The sequence below is a fragment of the Sinocyclocheilus anshuiensis genome, unplaced genomic scaffold, assembly GCF_001515605.1.
Source record: "Sinocyclocheilus anshuiensis isolate Anshui unplaced genomic scaffold, SAMN03320099.WGS_v1.1 scaffold446, whole genome shotgun sequence".
NCBI classification, from domain to species: Eukaryota; Metazoa; Chordata; class Actinopteri; order Cypriniformes; family Cyprinidae; genus Sinocyclocheilus; species Sinocyclocheilus anshuiensis.
The window spans coordinates 2,804,480-2,824,157 of NW_015544247.1; the positions used below are offsets into that span (position 1 = coordinate 2,804,480).

Below are 19,678 nucleotides of genomic sequence, written 5' to 3' on the forward strand. Positions count from 1 at the left end.
AGCATTTGACTGGTATTTTGGAGTAAAACGGTTATAATGTTCTCTTTTGTTGGACAACAGGTTTAGAAATGTGAATACAAGGGAGGTTTAGCTTTAGGCATTTTAATTTAAGCATGTTTAGCTTAGTTAACGGAAGGCTACCTGCTGCCGTCAGAGCAAGTGTAATTACTGCATTCACGCGCTCCTCCGATGCTCTCATTTCCCGAGTTGTGCTTTTAAGTCGGAATGTGAAAACAACATGGACACTCGTGTTACTACAAAGATTTGTTGGATTTGTATTGTTAGAGCTTTCCGACTTCAGTTCACGTGCATTTTCTCAGTCGGGAAGTTATTTTTCACGTGCGGTGCCGGTGATGATGCTTCTTACGTCCGTTTCGGAGAATCAGAGGACAAATATTTAAATTGATCACTCAGGTATGGCACCGAAATGAGGCACCGAAATCTGCGTTCTGATTCGGTTCTAGTACATGCCGGTTACATAGGTACCGGTGCCATATTGGTACCGGGTTTCGGTACCCAACCCTATTCCGTTGCCGGTAGTTCTTTAGTGTCGGTTTGATTTGTCAAATACAATGTGGACCAGACTTATGCTGATATGCCTGGACTGTGTTGATAATCAAAAGTTTGGCTCTGTGAGATGAATTTCCATCCAGTTTGCTGATTTATTGAAGGATGAATGTGAAATAATGAATATCTGCACTACTGTGCGGAGCCAATAAACCATGAACAGTAAACCATGCTGGTTTTTCAGTGAAGGTTAAAACTAAGAAATCCTGAGCCATTAAGGAATCTCTCATGTGTAATTCTATACTCATTTCTAATAGCTCAAGATTTTAGTTGTAACCTCAAGTTAACCTGCTTTTATCTAGGGGGTCCGTCCATCAGCAAGAGCAACTTATTTGCACTTATTTCGCTCTGCCAAGAGAGCACTCTGTGTTTGATTTGCATGTGTGACAGTCCTCTGATTCGTATCCAAGTGGCATCTGGCCTACCTGTTACGCCCAGTTTAGGGCAAAAGAGGAACATCTGACAGCTGGGCTTCATTAAGTGCACACTCTCAGAAGAGTGCTGTCACTCCTCACCAACATGATACACACCACAGCTTACCCAGCTGACTCATCTACTGAGAGAGTGCCCAAGTCTGCCCAAGTCTTATCCTACACTTTCTGAGAGGATAATGTCGACTCTTAATACTCTCTATTTTAGCTGAGAGGCACACAGGCAATCCTCATCACTAATGTCTGATGCTGTGGAGGAGTTGAGACATTCAATGTAGGTTTAAAGGGATCATGCATTTTCAGATCTTGATATTATGTATCTAGGAGTTAGCTTATGAAGCAAGCAAAGTTTTTGCACCAAAAAAAGTTCGGATATTTGTAATAATTATCATTTTTCTTACTTATTTTCACTTTCTGTCAAAAACACTCAATTTCAAGTGGTGTTACCTCTTTGAGAAACGCAAGTAAATGGCCACTTCTGTGATTGGTGAACTTTATTGCACCGTATCCATGCACAGCATGTGACATGTTTTGAAGCTCGAGATGGTAAGTGCTGTAATAGAGTCATGTATGTTTGAGCCAGACGCAGAAGAAAATTAACTAATGCAACTACAGCCACTGCAACAGTCTGTTTCAGCAAGGTAACTGTTCTACCTTGTTAAAATCTATTATCTGTATATAGTTAAAACTATTACAACTATTCAAACTGATATAAAACTATTATTATAACTTGTTGTCGGCCTGCTATATTTATTGGCATATAGAAAATTCAGCAGACAAATTGAGAATAATGAAGAAAATAGTCAGTTGTGAAATGAGGCAAAAAACATACTCGTTAAATTGCTTAGGCATGTCATTAAAAATAAACTGATAATTAAAATTTAGAGGGGTATGCAGAGTTGTTGGTGCAGAGGTGCAGTTTGTCTACATTCAAGAACAGAACTATGTCAGACGGTCTTGATTTGCATTAAGGGTATGTAGAGAAAAAATATCAAACCCTTTCTAATCCTAGCATTTCTAAAGGGTGGAAAACAAAAATTCATATATTAAACTGCCGAGGTAAGAAGCTTAGCTACATGCTAACATTGGTTTAATTGAAATTAACATTTCAATTAAATTGAGTTTCTTTCTATGTAGCGTGTTTCAAATCAGTCACTTAGGTTTTTGAAAATCTGATTGCATTATCCTTAATAAAACTCAGGTATTTCATGCAATCCTTTTTGTTTATTTTTTTTACGCAAATACTGAATATTAATAGCATGTGTGTGTGTGTGTGTGTGTGTGTGTGTATATATATACAGGTGCATCTCAATAAATTAGAATGTTATGGAAAAGATGCTGTTTTTTTCAATAGGGGCAGTTAAGAAAAAAACATCTTACAGTCTTTTTCGAGACATTCCTACCAACAATATAACTGCAGTAGCTTGTGAAAATGAGCAAATATGTTTCATAAACAAAGTTCAGAAGGAAGTTCATAAACAAAAAGCCTGAAGAAGAGACATATGTAGGCTAATAATGAATGTAGCAGCAACCGCCTTTCTCAATGTTCACAAGCCACTACTGCAACTCTAAACCAGGCTGTCAGCACATATTTTCACCATAAATGTAGCTTAATTGTAGCACTTAGGGAAGATCACAGAACATACTTTTGGGTTTGTCTGGGGCTTTGAGGCAGTTTTGAGAGCATAGAAAGATGTGTTGCTATTTAGATGAGTAGAAGAGACACAAATTCAACTAATAATGGAAAGAATTTGCTCTATCTGACACACTAAGAACCATCTGATAAATTTTTGATTTGAAAATCCTAAGCATGGCTGCATTTACAGTATTTGACCATTACATGCAGCAAAACAGTAATATTTTGATGTATTATTACAATTTAAAACAACTGTTTTCTATTTTGGTATATTTAAATATATAAAATGCAATTTGTTATTATGCTGAATTTTCAGCAGCTATTGCTCATATGATCTTTGAGAAATCATTCTAATGTGCTGACTTGTTGCTCAATTTATTATTATTATAAATGTTAAAAGCCCAAATGAACTCTCCATCCACCTCTGCAAACAATATGAAACATTATAGCACTGACTATAATAAAGAATGAAGAGTGAGAGTATGCAAGCCCACTTATCTGAGCCCCCATTCATAAGAGGCAAATCAGACTTTTGGCATTTGCTCGCATAATTGAATTTTTCTTGTAATTGGTTGCAGCTAGGGTCAAATTATCAGAAGTTAGGGGTTTTAAGATATATTTCATAGAAGGGGGAAAAACATCCTACCCCCTGTTTAAACCCTCAGCATTCACTTCCTGTCTGTACAGTTCTATTATGCAGGGGACACTGATAGAAAGCAGGATGTTACTCTGCATCCATTCTTTTGGTACCGTTAAAATTCATTTCATTTTGCACAGTTCTTTACAGATTTATCAGCAGAATATGGAAATGTGATATCTCAGTGAAGCAAGGCAAAACAGATCATTGTGGGCTTTGCAAAGACGGGCCAGCACAGCAGGAACAGCGATAGAGTTCGTATGAATGCTGCGGCTCACCAAATGTTAAAAGCGACCAACGAATTTAAGAGAGAAAAGATCAAACTGAGTTGTACTAAGAATTCTTAGAAAAAGAAAGTAATTTTCTGTCTGTGAACCTGAAGACATAATCAGAACAAACATGACATTCAGACATTGATGCTGACAAACTGAAAGCAGCATTCATTTTGTTTTTCAAAATAATTCAGTTCAGGCCTACATCATCTATCAAGGGATTCAGCTCTGCTTGGACTAAAATCAATTAGAAGATTAAAAAAATAGCGGTACTAAACACATGAGAGCAGTTGTGTCCCTTCGCTTTGGAGAGAGTCTGTTTTCATTCAGTCTTTTGTCCTGTTGCCAGATCACCGCAGAAAAGACTCTCTAGCATATATAAGGGAAGATCCATCAAAGTTAAATGTTTCAAGCCTTTATTCTGACTGAATCAATTGTTTGTTATTGTAAGGAGCATATAGATAGCACATTATTAACATGATAGCAAGAAAAAAATTATCACTGTATGTTCACAGAAATGTTGTGATCACGTATGCAAGTGTTACGCATAAAAACGAGCATTCAGCTTAGCAAGGATGCATTAAACCAATCAAGAGTGACAGTAAGACATTTATAATATTTAAAAAAAATGTCTATTTCAGACAAATGTTGTTCATTTAAACTTTCTATTCATCAAAGAATCCTGAAAGAAAATGCATCATGTTCCCACAAAAAAATATTAAGCAGCACAATTGTTTTCAACATTTATAATAATAATAAAAAAAAATTCTTGATCACCAAATTCAGCATATTAGAAGGATTTCTGAAGGATCATGTGACACTGAAGGCTGCTGAAAATTGAGCTTTGCCATCAAAGGAATAAATTACATGTTAAAATTGTAAAAATATTAAAAAAGAAACAATATTTCACAATATTATAGTTTTTATTGTAATTTTGATTGTAAGCATAAGAGACTGTTTTTGAAAACATTAAATCTTAACGACCTCAAACTTAGTGTATATTATAACAATGTATATTTGTGTATCACATCAGGCCTATATCTGGCATAAATAACTGAATATTGTTTCTTTTTTAATTATTTATATTTATGTATTGGGATCAGTAAGATTTGTAATATTTTTAAAGAAGTTTCTTATGCTCATCAAGGCTGCATGTATTTGATTAAAAATACAGAAAAAACTGTGATATTGAGAAATATTATGGCAATTTTAAACAACAGTTTTCTATTTTAACATACTTAAATACATAATACATAAAATATCATTTATTTCTGTGATGCAAAGCTGAATTTTCATCAGCCCCTCATTCTAGTCTTCATTGTCACATGATTCTTATAAAAAAGTCACAAAGTCAAAAAAGTTCAGGACACTAATAATAAATCAGCATATTAAAAATGATTTCTAAAGGATCATGTGACAATGAAGACTGGATGAAAACTGGAGTGATGGCTGATGCAAATTCAGCTTTGCATCACAGAAATAAATTATATTTTAAAGTATATTAAAATAGAAAACCATTATTTACAGTTGCAATTGTACATTCTGTAAACTGTTGTTATGTATATGCACCATATTTTCTAACTGATATTTTTAGAAAACGTTTACATTATTAAAAATCTGCTCTGAAAGGTTTCATTTATTTGCCATTTTTATGTTCTATAAGTTTATATGTTGTGACGTTTGTGTTACTTCCGACCTCTCCTTTTCCAATTGTTGAATACACTGCAGTTCTTTTCACAACTCTATAAAAAAGGTTACCGCTAATTACTTCTGGGACCCTTATCATATTTAATGCCATTGAGAGAACATCACTTGACACAGAATGTTCCTTATAATCATTCAATCATTAACTGGACCATATCTGAGCTGCTGATAACAATCTACACTGCCAGATGTCAAAAACATCAAGTGATTCATGGACTAATCGTATAAGGTTACCATGTGTGGGTCAGTCAAACCAAAGGGATTTACTGTTCTTTCTGATGTGAAGGATGTATTCAACACATCTTCACTGAACAGGAGTGATGCAACAACAACATTTCAGATTCAACTGATGCTCTTAAGAAGCTACAGGTCTAAAACCACCTTAATATTGATTCACTGAATGTCACAAACCAAATGTCAACAACAGGACAAAGTCAAAACAGTCTCCTGACAGCATCAAAGGGAGGAGGTGTCTACATACACAAGCCCATCTGGACTGCTGCTCCATGGGAATCAAAGCGTTTCATTATTATGTAGTAGGTGTGATAGACATTCAGTGGGAACACAATAATTACAGGCTAATTGTGTGTCGCTGGCCCTCTTGAGACTGTTTAGATGGACCTTGTGTACATTTTAGGAGTACTTCAAGTATCTGCCACTTTCCATGGTACACTTTGGTGACCCGTTACCTTTTTAGAGGCACGAATCCAGTGAGAACTAAACCATTTAAACCACTGTTTAAACTACTATGCAAGACAACATTAACCATAATATGGAAAGACAGTAGTTGTAAACAAATCAAATGACTTTTAACCCCCTTTAAGATGGGGATTTTGGCCTTTGTGCAACCTTGCTACAGCATGATTTTCTCCCATGACAAAAATTAATAAATACAAATCATTAAAATGTGATTTTTGTGCAATATTTTTACTGTATGATTTTCTCTCCTTACAAAAAATGTAACATACATTAAAACTATACAGCATGAAGGGTGTCAATAGTCTCAATTCCATTTTTTTTTACCATTAGTGCCGACTGAATTTGCTAAGCTCAACCATTCAAACCTGTAAATCAAAATATGGAGAGAAATGATCAAAGATTTTTTTTTTAATTTAGAGAAAACGTACATGCAAAAGTCCTAAACTAGCTAGAGCCTACTAAGTGGGTTTAATTTTGGTGTAATTTGCATCCCCATTCTATCACTTTTCCAGGCTTTTTTTCTCTATTAACATTTATATTTAAAATTATTTTTAAATGCTTTTTGTTAAGCTTTTTGCTTTTTATTTAATAAAATCATACAGCTTAGGGTTTATATATTTAAGTTCAGCATTATACATTTACATTTTGTTAGTAGGGTTTAAAAAATTGCAGACTAAAAAATGGATAATAAATATATTACATACTCTGTTATTGCGAAAATAAATAGAAAATAAAACATAAAAATATATCATGTGCATTTATATTTGATAAAAATTAGTGTAACCTCCAGAGTTTTTTCTAAAGGCCCTCTTCAGATTTTTTGAAAGGTTAAGCAAAAAATAAAAAACTCCTATTTCAAGAGTTGCAGGCATCTATTTGTATTATTTGGCCATATTTTTGTTTATCTATCCATATGGTCAAAAGATAAACACACAATCAGCACAATCTGGGCATGAGCCAGAGATGATGATCTCTGACAGCTTAAATTTACTGTGACTGTGAACCGTTTATGTTGGCTATGAGCACAAATACTCTGCTTGCAAGTGACGTTGCAGTGATGCACATTACAACACACTTATTGCGCCTCTTTAATGTTTGATGCTAAAAGCAAACACTTTGATCTGTGTTTAGAGCTTCAGACCTGTAATTACTGGACGATTATGCAGATACCTTGGCAAAGGAAGTCCATTTCACCAGACACACAGTCATGCTGAGCACCACTTATACGTGCAAGCACCCACTTCACTTCCACAACTAAAACCTTCTTCAAGTCAAAGTCGACATATTGTCATTTCAGTAATTCATGGTGTGGGAATAATAAAATGCAGTTTCCTCGGAAACCATGGTGCCGACATTTAACACTGTACACTTACAGCATACATTCGACAAAACAATGCTGAAGCTTTTCACAAATGATATTACTGTCACAATGATGTCACCTAAGGCTATATCGTCACTGTTACTATGGTTTCGTGTGTCAGCGGTGTCTCATATGTCAAATTGCAAACAACAAAAAGTAATGATGAAATTGCTCATTCAAAGTGTGAGAAACTGATATGAAAAACATGACAAGGCTGAGCTGTTTTCTCCATCATCGCAAATTCAGGGACAGCTCACTCAGGAAACTAAAAAATAAATACATAAAACATCTCAGTTGAGCTTCCTAAACAGCAGCAAGACAAATGGAGACTTTTGTCAACGTATGCTGCCTCTCAGATTTTTTCGAGAAAAAAAAAAATACTATGGAAGTCAATGGCTGCCGCCAACTCTTTGGTTACTCAAACTCTTCAAAATATCTTTTTGGGTTTGGAACAACTTGAGGGTGAGTAAATTGCATTTGGGGAGAATTATCCCTTTAATCCCACACATTTCATAGGCTATATCTTTTTTCATTTATCTGTAGTGATCTTATCAGTGTCTAATTCAGTGCTCAGATTTGTCTGCAATCAAAAGCCAGAGATTCAATATTAACTCAAACATTTCTCAGCACATACATTTTTATAGCTCTATATTTTCATCTATGTCACCAATTATCTAATTTGTATTCCTTTTTATTTCTTATAATGGAATTTATAAGAAACACAAGACAAAAATGATACTTAAATAAGACCTAAATATAATTTAAATGTACTTTTTTTTTTCATTCAACCAATGCTTTTATCCAAAGTTACTTACAAATAAGGAACAAAAGCCAAAAATTGTCAAAGCATACAATGGCGGGTCTAATTAAAGGCTAGATTGTAACAGGTTAGAGCAGAGGTAAAGTGAAGATTTTTTCTCAAGTGCCTTGGTTTAAGGTTGTAGAGAGGTTAAATGCTTGCACGTGTGTTTCCTTCAGGGTCAGAAATGCACTTTTCTATTAAGGGCCAATATTTGCCCCTGGAATTGATTTCCTGGAGAATTTTTACCTTTGTGAGGGCAGGTTTAATAATGACCTTCTTAAACGTACCTGTGCTTTCGTTTATCTTAAATTCTAAGATGTAAACACTTGACTCAATCAGCTGATCATTCATTCTTGCTTCAAGGGTAGAGACATGTTTATTAAAAGTTGAACAACTTTTAACTTCTGTGCCATGAAAATCAAGACTTTAAATTAGTTATTTTAGTAGCATTAAAAACAAAACAGTTATTCAAACTGGGAACCATGAAAGAAAACAAAGAGTCCCATGAAGTGGTCCCTTCAGTCAAGTGCGAGTTAAGCACTCTCACAAAAAACACCTGTTATAATCGCTGAAGCTGTGTACATTGCAAAATTAATTACTTACACTGTATCAGGAATTTATTGTTTATGATGAGAATTGGCGAGAGTGTAGAATTCATTCAGTGAGCACGCACTGAAACAAAACTAATTTTCAGCGGTGATAATCTAAAATTCTCTGTTTGGCCATTGCATTCATATAAGCTTAACAGAAACATATGTGCAAAAATATGTAAAAAGAATTCTGATGCAACATGAGCAGATTTCAATTTAATGCCGCAATCAATAGTTTTCAGAAATTACTTCTTGCACAAGACAAAACATAGGGCAGGATTTAATTTGGTTAATTGGGAATTGATTGGATCGTTGGATCAGTGCTGTTTGCTATTGCTGAATCTCATGTGAGTGACAGGCTGCTGGAGTGGAGGGGGAGGGGGAGTTATTTTGATTATAGATTATGAAGGCACATGAATTAAAAACAAATAATGATGTGCAAAGATAAATTTATAATAAACACAAAATGTATAAGTGCATCCACTTACCTAGGTGGCCACCTCTCTAGATCATCTCCCATTTAGTTCAAATGACCTTGTAAAAATAGTCAGCTACAATTTGCCTTTATAAAAACAATTTTATAACATAATGTATAACTTAATTAAAGTGCTGGTAAGAATACAAATGTAGTAAAACTCAGGTGCGACCTTGCCATTTAGGTCAATACGTAATCAGAAATATGTGGGGTGTAGTCCAACATTCTGCTAGTATCCGCTTGAGACGGCCTAATGCATATTTCATGTTGCTTGATCTGGCAAGCTGTAATGTGATTGGCTAGCTTTATGCTAGCTTTGGCTTTTACCAGTCTGTCTCCCTTTATTTATGCCTATTAAATAACCAGTACTTTTGGGTGGATGGAAATTGTGGTTATAAAGTTTCCACACATTCCAAATCATTTTTGGGATGTGTTTTTATATAGTCACAGACCAACACTGCTGCACTGTTATATGAATGAGGTTTTTTTTCCTGATATTTCACTATTACATTATTATTTCATGTGAAATGTTTCACATAAATCCACTGCGAAATGGGTAAAACAAAAGAAACTCTGTTTTTTCATGATACATGTCTTTTGGGTGGTTCTTTGCTATCACAATAATAATCTATCTTCTGATTCAGCATGGTTAGAAAATCTGCCAACAGAGGAAATGTAAAATAAATGACAATGCATCTGAACAAGACTGAATTTGGATCATAACTCTTACTTCTTTTCTAAAGCAGTGACATTCACAATCCCTAGATGGTTAAAAACCCTCAAAGCTGACTGTCAGCTGACAGGGCAGACTCTACATGATATCAGAGAACTGCTTTCTCTCTTTAATGCTCATCAAAAAAGCTGAACATATTAGTATTATTACATACTATAGTTGTTTGTACAGTACTCTAGGTTATTCTTGAGTGAGTCAGAAGTTATTTCATTTGGCTTAAATATATGAAAATTGAAAAGAGAATAGTGAAACCACTATAGAAAAAGAAAGGGAATATAAAAGGCTAGAGGCAGTATTCGCCTACATACTTGTACGTGCCTTGAGTTACTTGAAAGTGGGTTTCAGTTTTTCCTCAGACTGACATCTGCGCATTCAATTTTGCTAAAAGCTCCGCTCAACAAAGGAGGGCAGAATTACATACAACTGATTGTCGGTGTGTGCCAAAAATATTAATAAACAAACGCATAAATAAATATGTTAGACAGATAATGTATGTACTGAATACTAAATTGCCAGATTGCTGAACACTACAGAGAAATTACGTACTGTCCAACACGAACCGAAAATGCTCATGTGGACCACTCTTTCCAGATTGCTAATTAAGTGAAGTCTGTTTGCCATTACATAAAAAATGACCTTATAAAAGCAACACACGCATTATATAGCTCATGCATACTCTTGCCATACTCCTGCCTAATGGACAACAAACACAAGTTGATAATCTGTGATGCTGATGAGGTAATTTTGTCTAAGCAGGACAGATGAGGTACTAATGAGAAGGATTAGATTAAATATCACATCTCGTAGACCCAAACCAACGGACACATTAGCATATGCAAAGCCCTCTTAAATTAGAGTCATTTTGTGAATTATGTCCTTCAAAGTATTGGCTGGATAAATGGATATTATAAAAACACACTGACATATGTTTAGACAGGAGTTAACTGTATAATGAAGGTAGATTTTATGTTGAATGGGATCTCTATTTTTTTTTATAAACGTAAGGTCGGGAAAGATGCCACATGATTTGAATATTAAGTTGATTCATTACAATATTTGTTGGCCAAAATTAATTGTTTCATAAATGTTCCACAGTTTGAATTTGGCTGTAACGGCTGTTTAAAGACAGGTTAACATAGCCCAAGTAAAACAAAGCCAAAATCAATTATTTAGCATATTTAATTAACTGTATCTTCTTTTCTTGACCATACAGAAACTGGCTTGTGGCAATAAACACCGTTAAAACATATTTAGTGGAATAAACATTGTGACAACTAGCACTGGTTTCTCCTATATTTTTTGTAATCTATCCTATATCTGCACATGAAATGCATTCTAAACATCTGTTCTGATTTCAGACTGAACGTTCAAATGGCCTCCTATAAGTCACATGTAGAACATGAATTAACACAAATAACACACAATAATAAGAAATATTTTGGAAAGCAAATAGCTATTTGTCCTCAATTTAAAGCTCGTTTTAATTTTTAAAGAGAAACTTGTAGTACAGAGAGTTTGTCTTTAACTCAGCAAAGGTTACCAAAAACAGATGAATCTCCCCAAGCCTGCTCAAATCTGCGGACAATTAGTTCTTCTTCCCCATATACTTTAACTCTTGGGTACTTTATTTAATTAGTATGACACCACAAATTTAGCCAGCATATTCTGAGATGTCAAAAGGTTTAATGCCTCGGAATAAATTAACTTAATTTCAAAGTGCTGATGAAATCTGCGCGGTTAACATCTCATGCCGTCCTTAAAAATCATTATGTGGAAATCCGTTTACATGTGTTTGCCAATTGACCCTAATCGAAGAGAAATGAGCGGTTTCACGATTCTGTTTCTCATGGCATCAAGATGAATTCATTTGTAACCATCAAAGTCTGAATACATTTCTATCAACGTCTTGTTTGAACATGTTTAACATCGCCAGAAACCAGCAGGTCAGAATTTGTTACAAACACTTAACGTTACCTGTGAAGATGAAAAAAGCAAGTTTTAAAAAAGTTTGTCGAGTAAAATAATCCATGGCTCCTTAAGGAAGGATCCTGGAGATAAAGTACTGAGTACTGTTAGCCTAATCTCTGTCCACTTTTATTCCTGGCCCGGGAAAAAGCTCAATAATTACAAATAAAGCGTCTTTTCGTTACAATCCAATTCCGTCTTCGTCTCCTGCTTCAGAGCTGCTGTGGTTCATTATGATGCTGATGCGTCTCTCTCTCTCTCTCTCTCTCTCTCTCTCTCCCTCTCCCTCTCTCTCTCTCTGCTACTGTTCCTGATAAACTGATGCTCGGTCCTAATGCCGGTTAGTCACGGTAATTTTTTTTGCAAATAACACATTTGTTTTACAAGTCAGGCTTTCCATATAAAGAAATGGACAGGGCTTTAGGAAAATAATAATTAAAGGGCTCATATGATGCGATTTCAAGTTTTCCTTTCTCTTTGAAAGTTTTCCTTTCCAAGTTTTCCTTTCTCCGGGTCAGCTGTCGCAGTTAGTGTTGAAGCAGCCATGTCAGGGAGACGCTGTGTGTTTCAGTGCGAAAGCAAAAGCACTTTATTTGGCCTTCCGAAAGTAGATGCACTTAGGAATCTTTAAGATTACTTACAACAGAACAGCAGTGCATTTTATGGACGACCGTTTCGTGAACCTAGGAGAGGAGGTAATTCTGACTTTGCTATGACAATCTGGTGCTTCTGAATCAGCGACTGGTTTGTTGTTGCACATCGTGTGCTTGCGGTGTTCGGCCAATCACAATGCACTGGGTCAGCTGGCCAATCAGAGCAGACTGCGCTTGTCGGAAGGAGGGACTTTGCAGAAAACGAAGCGTTTGAGAAAGGCGGGGCATATAGGACCTACAATAATGTACAGTATTTTAAAAATAATGTGTTTTTTTAACATTAAAGCATGTCAACATATTCTGATACACCAAATACACAAAATAATGATCTTTAAAAAAGCATCATATGACCCCTTTAATACGTGTACATTCACATGGCCTACAGGCTGCTGGTGTTCTAGAAAAAGCCAATTCATTTTACTTGGAGCTGGTCACCCTTTCCTGAAGGCCGCCATATTGACGATATTGACGTGGCCGTGTCAGTATTATGCAAGTATTAATTAATCTGATTGTGCTTTCCTAAAAGAGAGAAAAGAGAGAAAACAAAAAAGGAAAATATGTTTTTAGAGCATCACAACAAGTGCTGTTGCCAGAATTGGGGTTATTGTGTTTCTTTGTCATGTGATGGAGCATGTGCTTGACATGAGTTTCTAATAAAGAGTTTAGATTCGTCTGTCATCACTCTAGAATAATGATGGGGCGTTTGGCATTTAACCTTTCAGGAAATAGTTCACTTCCTGCTGTAGACATTCTGCACATAGCTGACTTTTCAAAGACTAAATGTAATGTCTGTCAGCATTCCAGCCCATGCCTACTGAGGTCTGTTTTAAAGTTTGATTGCTAATTAAAACTGCATTTGTCTGACAATGGATAATTCAGTGGCAGATACATGTGTGAATTTTATTGCATTATGCTTTGTAAAACCTCAGCTAATTCTTAGAAACCTTATTCACTTATCACTGGCCTCTGTCCGTTGGTGGAAAGATAAAGAGAATGATATAATTCCAAGAAAGGACATAGATGAAGAATAGAAAGACAGCCAACCCAACATAATAACATGCTCATAGGTCAAAGAGAACATGGTGCTAGTAATGCCAAAGCCATGGGTTAAATTCCCAGGGAATACATGAATTCAAAAGATGTATACATTCGTATATGCAATGTAAATGTCATTAGATAATTCCTTCAGTGGACTATGTTTTCATGTTATTGATGATAAACAAAATTATTGACACTAAGTTTGATAAAGCATTGACATGGTTAAACAAGTGCTTTCAGCACATTAAACAGCTCACTCATTACTCCAGTAGTGTGCTTCAGATATCTGTTGTGTTCGCAGTATAACATATGCTGAAAGCACTCAATCACTTGACCCTCTCTAAGCCATTTAGCTGCTTGTTATTTACTGCTCAAGGAGAGATTTTGCAAAGAAAGAAAGAAAAAAAAACCGTTCAGGCTTGTTTTTAAATCATAATGTACAGCTGCTGCAAAAGCATTTCCTAGAAAATGCAAATCGGTTATGCTGTATTTGACATATTTTTACCACAGTAAACCCAATAAGTAAGACTCATCTTGAGAATAATTTACCGTTATTATGTGGTGGGCGAGTATGTTTTCCTTTTAGTTTTCTGTGTTGTGTTATTTTTTTTTTACAGTATGCCACTGAATTTTTCCAGCAAGATTCAGATATGGCGGCAATCCTATGCCATTCATAACCGAGCTCACCACTGATGCTTGCGCGCGCGGTAAATCACTTCCGTGAGAGGAAAACAGATTTACACGCGAGGAAACGGGAGCCCGCGAGCTCATTTCAAACCCTCGTGCGCGTGACATGTCCTCTGCGCGCAATACAAAAGCATCATATGACCCCTTTAATACGTGTACATTCACATGGCCTACAGGCTGCTGGTGTTCTAGAAAAAGCCAATTCATTTTACTTGGAGCTGGTCACCCTTTCCTGAAGGCCGCCATATTGACGTCACATGACCGGCCGTGTCAGTATTATGCAAGTATTAATTAATCTGATTGTGCTTTCCTAAAAGAGAGAAAACAAAGGAAAGAAAAAAGGAAAATATGTTTTTAGAGCATCACAACAAGTGCTGTTGCCAGAATTGGGGTTATTGTGTTTCTTTGTCATGTGATGGAGCATGTGCTTGACATGAGTTTCTAATAAAGAGTTTAGATTCGTCTGTCATCACTCTAGAATAATGATGGGGCGTTTGGCATTTAACCTTTCAGGAAATAGTTCACTTCCTGCTGTAGACATTCTGCACATAGCTGACTTTTCAAAGACTAAATGTAATGTCTGTCAGCATTCCAGCCCATGCCTACTGAGGTCTGTTTTAAAGTTTGATTGCTAATTAAAACTGCATTTGTCTGACAATGGATAATTCAGTGGCAGATACATGTGTGAATTTTATTGCATTATGCTTTGTAAAACCTCAGCTAATTCTTAGAAACCTTATTCACTTATCACTGGCCTCTGTCCGTTGGTGGAAAGATAAAGAGAATGATATAATTCCAAGAAAGGACATAGATGAAGAATAGAAAGACAGCCAACCCAACATAATAACATGCTCATAGGTCAAAGAGAACATGGTGCTAGTAATGCCAAAGCCATGGGTTAAATTCCCAGGGAATACATGAATTCAAAAGATGTATACATTCGTATATGCAATGTAAATGTCATTAGATAATTCCTTCAGTGGACTATGTTTTCATGTTATTGATGATAAACAAAATTATTGACACTAAGTTTGATAAAGCATTGACATGGTTAAACAAGTGCTTTCAGCACATTAAACAGCTCACTCATTACTCCAGTAGTGTGCTTCAGATATCTGTTGTGTTCGCAGTATAACATATGCTGAAAGCACTCAATCACTTGACCCTCTCTAAGCCATTTAGCTGCTTGTTATTTACTGCTCAAGGAGAGATTTTGCAAAGAAAGAAAGAAAAAAAAACCGTTCAGGCTTGTTTTTAAATCATAATGTACAGCTGCTGCAAAAGCATTTCCTAGAAAATGCAAATCGGTTATGCTGTATTTGACATATTTTTACCACAGTAAACCCAATAAGTAAGACTCATCTTGAGAATAATTTACCGTTATTATGTGGTGGGCGAGTATGTTTTCCTTTTAGTTTTCTGTGTTGTGTTATTTTTTTTTTACAGTATGCCACTGAATTTTTCCAGCAAGATTCAGATATGGCGGCAATCCTATGCCATTCATAACCGAGCTCACCACTGATGCTTGCGCGCGCGGTAAATCACTTCCGTGAGAGGAAAACAGATTTACACGCGAGGAAACGGGAGCCCGCGAGCTCATTTCAAACCCTCGCGCACGCTTGACGTCCTCTGCGCGCATGTCATTGGTTATTCCTCTTTTACGGAAGTCAGTATTTTTATTTATTTCTTTTTTTTTATTATTAATGCCAAAACACTTAATAACAAGCATATAACCACAACAACCTAAAAAACAATAGAGCTTTTATACATTTTTTTGTATAAAAACATTACAAAAAAATAATACAAGATAGAAATTAAAAAATAAATAGATAAATGAATAAATAAATAAAACTAAGAACAAACAAATAAATAACATACACCAGAGGGGGGAAATTATACAAGGTTAAACATTGAAAGCAATTTTTTGCGTTTGAATTATTATTTTTTTTATGCCCATCAAAGATAAAATGTAAGAATTATAGTCAACCAGGAAATTTGACAGTACTGGGTTCTTACCCAAAAATGTACACTTATGAATAAAAAATTTGCCAAGTATAATAAAAAGATTAACAATATATTGAATCCCAAAGTTAGAGTTATAATAAAAGAAAATAATATCAAGATGTACAATGGTCTCTTCTATATCACAGAAAGTATTTTTTTTTCTCCAATATTTTGCATATACTTATTAAGTACACAATTACAAGAGTAGCATCTATGTAATATTTTAAATGTGACTTCTTTTATTTTGTTTGTTAATACATATTTGTGTGGAAGAGACCAAGCGACACTCCAATTAACATTGTACAATGCCATCCATTTAAAAGAAGACGCTGGAATAGATTTTCTGTTGATACAATAACTCACATGTATCTGGTCCACTGATGCCATGTCTTAAATCCAGAGAATTATAACTCATCTTATAACAGGCGTCCAATACTGACTTCCTTAAAAGAGGAATAACCAATTACATTTGAGGTTACAATTAACACAGCAAGCCCCGCCCCACGACTGACAAAAATAAAAGTGTTCGCGTGAGCAGGTGAGGAAAGATCGAGCGCGAGGATGTTGGGAATGATCATGTGCGCGCGAGGGCTTGTATTGCGCGCAGAGGACATGTCACGCGCGCGAGGGTTTGAAATGAGCTCGCGGGCTCCCGTTTCCTCGCGTGTAAATCTGTTTTCCTCTCACGGAAGTGATTTACCGCGCGCGCCAGCATCAGTGGTGCGCTCGGTTATTAATGGCATAGGATTGCCGCCATATTCAGAGGGCAATCAAAGCAGCACACATGCATTCATATTTTATATCCTGATTTTAATTCTGTGCCCTAAAGGGTTTGGCAGTAAGAATTTTACGTGATACAGTTTCTTTGTTTGTAATAAGGCTGAATCATCCCTCTCAGGTCAGTTATTAAATTTTATCCTTTCCCAATAATTGTAAAGCCAGCCTTGGGCTGCCATATCACAAGCAAAAACTCTTCATGAGCATCAGTCAACTCAACAGAGAGGCCTGAAATGCTTTCCTGTCCATGCCATATTTGTTCTGGAGAGAAAAAAATGTTTTCTCGCTTGAGAAAATAACTTAATGACCAGAATATATTTTAAATGAAGACGAAGTGCATGCACTGACATGTGTCTGCTTATATTTCTAAGTTTAACTTCTGCAATATATCTGCTCTCATAAAGAACAATTTCCTGTGATTTCATGCTGGACGTTATGAGCCCTCCTGCAAGGCTAAAGACAGAAAATGAGTTATAGGAAACTATATCCTGAAGCAGAATATCCGGTATTTTCCTGTAGTTCTACAACATAAATTAAACAATAATTTGCACAATATTGATCCTTATGTAGCAACTTGCTAACAACATTTGTGAGGCACACAACAGTTTCCATTATTCCATTACAAAGATGTGTGTGTGATGTATGACTGTCTGTCATTTATGTTGTAGAACAATGCAAAAGTTTCTTCAAGTAATCTTAACCACAGACATTATTCATCATTTCTGTCTTATACAAACTGAGCAGCTCCATTGTAGATTAATCAGTCAGACACTCCTGTCACAGGTTTCAGAGATTGTCTTTGTCAGTTCAGCTCTTTATGTATAATTTAAAGTTGATCTCATGGGTAGCTGTCTGCAGGTGTGTGTTAACATCTCCTTCATTGACATTACAAACGTATGCATATGCTTATTCAGCACTTTATAAAGTCAGGTTTTACTCAGCACCTTACAAACTTCACCATATAATGTAGTCAGCACCTTTTAGGCTCATGCACATACAATTTTATTTCTTATTTTAAGTTCAGTTTACATGTAGAGATTCCTTGCATGCCAAATAACTTTTTTGTTGTACAACATAATTGACAGACAGTCATACCTCACACACACACCGTTATGGAAAAATGGAAACTGTTGTGTGCTTCACAAATGTTGCTACTGTAGCTAGAGTAGTTGTTAGATAAGGAGCATAAACTACTCATGTGCCAAATAACTCACACTGTATACACATACTATATATGCAAGGTCAATATAATTTTAAAATGCAAACAAAAATTCCACTATCCACATCTGTGGATGCGCTGCTAATTAGTTTTAATGTACAAATTATTTATTCATTTTAATACCTTCTCCTGTCACTGCACAAGTTGTAGTACAATATGTGAAATAATGTTGATCATAAACACGAGTGACAATCCAAATGTTACTCATCGTGTACTGAATTAAAATTAACTTTAATAATAAAAATACAAGTATTTTAATTTTGATATAGGATGCTTTCCTTTATCTTTTTATTGATGTCTGCATATGCCAATGATGAGAACTGGAGTAATAGAAAAGTGAGAAATTAGGTATTAGAGTGAAGCTGGCTTGTGTTTAGACACGCAGATTAATAAACATTTTGGCAAAGTTTTACTGGCAAAAAAATGGTCCATTGTGAATTGTCAGTAATGTAGTGACCAAGCTTTTTGTTGATCAGTGTAGTGAAGCTGTGTGATCAACTTAAACCCTTTGCAAAGTCTGAGCTTGGAAATCTGCTGAAATTATTGAATTTCACCCATGAAAATTTGCCAAACACTGGTAACTGTGGCCACACCTTTAGGCCTCAAAGAACCCTGACCCATGGTAAAATCACTATATACAGTATATAAAAATGTAGATTTTATTGTCATGATGGGACTTCTTATTCTCCATCAAGGAGGCTTCATTCCAGTCTTCATCATCACTCTTCTTTCGAGTTTGGAGAGCATATGATTGTTTTCTAGTTAGAATGAGATAGATATGCTCATATGGTAGGAATGTGGCAATTGGATGCATATAAAGGCCTCTAGAAATTATTATCTTGGAGCACTACTTGACCTGACCATTACATCATCATTTAAAGATCATGTGTAATACCATACAAATGATTCCTCACAGTCTACTCATACACTATTAGAGAGAAAAATGACTGTGGAGTTCAGTAGATCATCAAGAGAAGAATGGACGACATATTCCTTTAACAATCCAAAATATGATTAAAAGAAAACTGTTTGAAGTTGCTCCCAAACTTTGAATTCCCTTGAGTGAAATCATCCAACAACTCACTTTCCACTTGCATTTGGAATAGGCCGAGGCGCTGGCACAAACAATCAAGCACACATAGCAGGAGGTTGCATATTACACTGCCTGAACTCGGCACTGAGCCACAGAGCAAATAACCTTTTTTATAGCATTATCATATTAACCATTCATATTTTATATTGTCATCTGATCATAAAAGAATGTACAAGTTAACAAATTAACCCATGCTGTGCTGAAAATCCTTTACCTAATTTGGTGTTTCCAGTCAAAATTAACCGGCTTCTTAAAACTTGCTTTAAGTCTCTCATTCCGCTATATTATCACCAAATCTGGGTTTCAATCTCATGCACCTCAGCGTTTGTGAATAAA

General features: G+C 35.6%; 1 protein-coding gene across 1 annotated transcript in view; it reads right to left on the reverse strand.

The window, feature by feature from the left end:
• Positions 1-12,079, reverse strand: part of LOC107697749 (leukocyte tyrosine kinase receptor-like) — a 54,237-nt gene extending 42,158 nt beyond the window's left edge. The window contains exon 1 of the mRNA XM_016498589.1: positions 11,881-12,079. Coding sequence (XP_016354075.1) covers positions 11,881-11,935 — 55 coding nt within the window. The 5' untranslated portion in view covers positions 11,936-12,079. The remainder of the gene's footprint in view (positions 1-11,880) is intronic.
• Between the last annotated feature and the right edge of the window lie 7,599 nt (positions 12,080-19,678).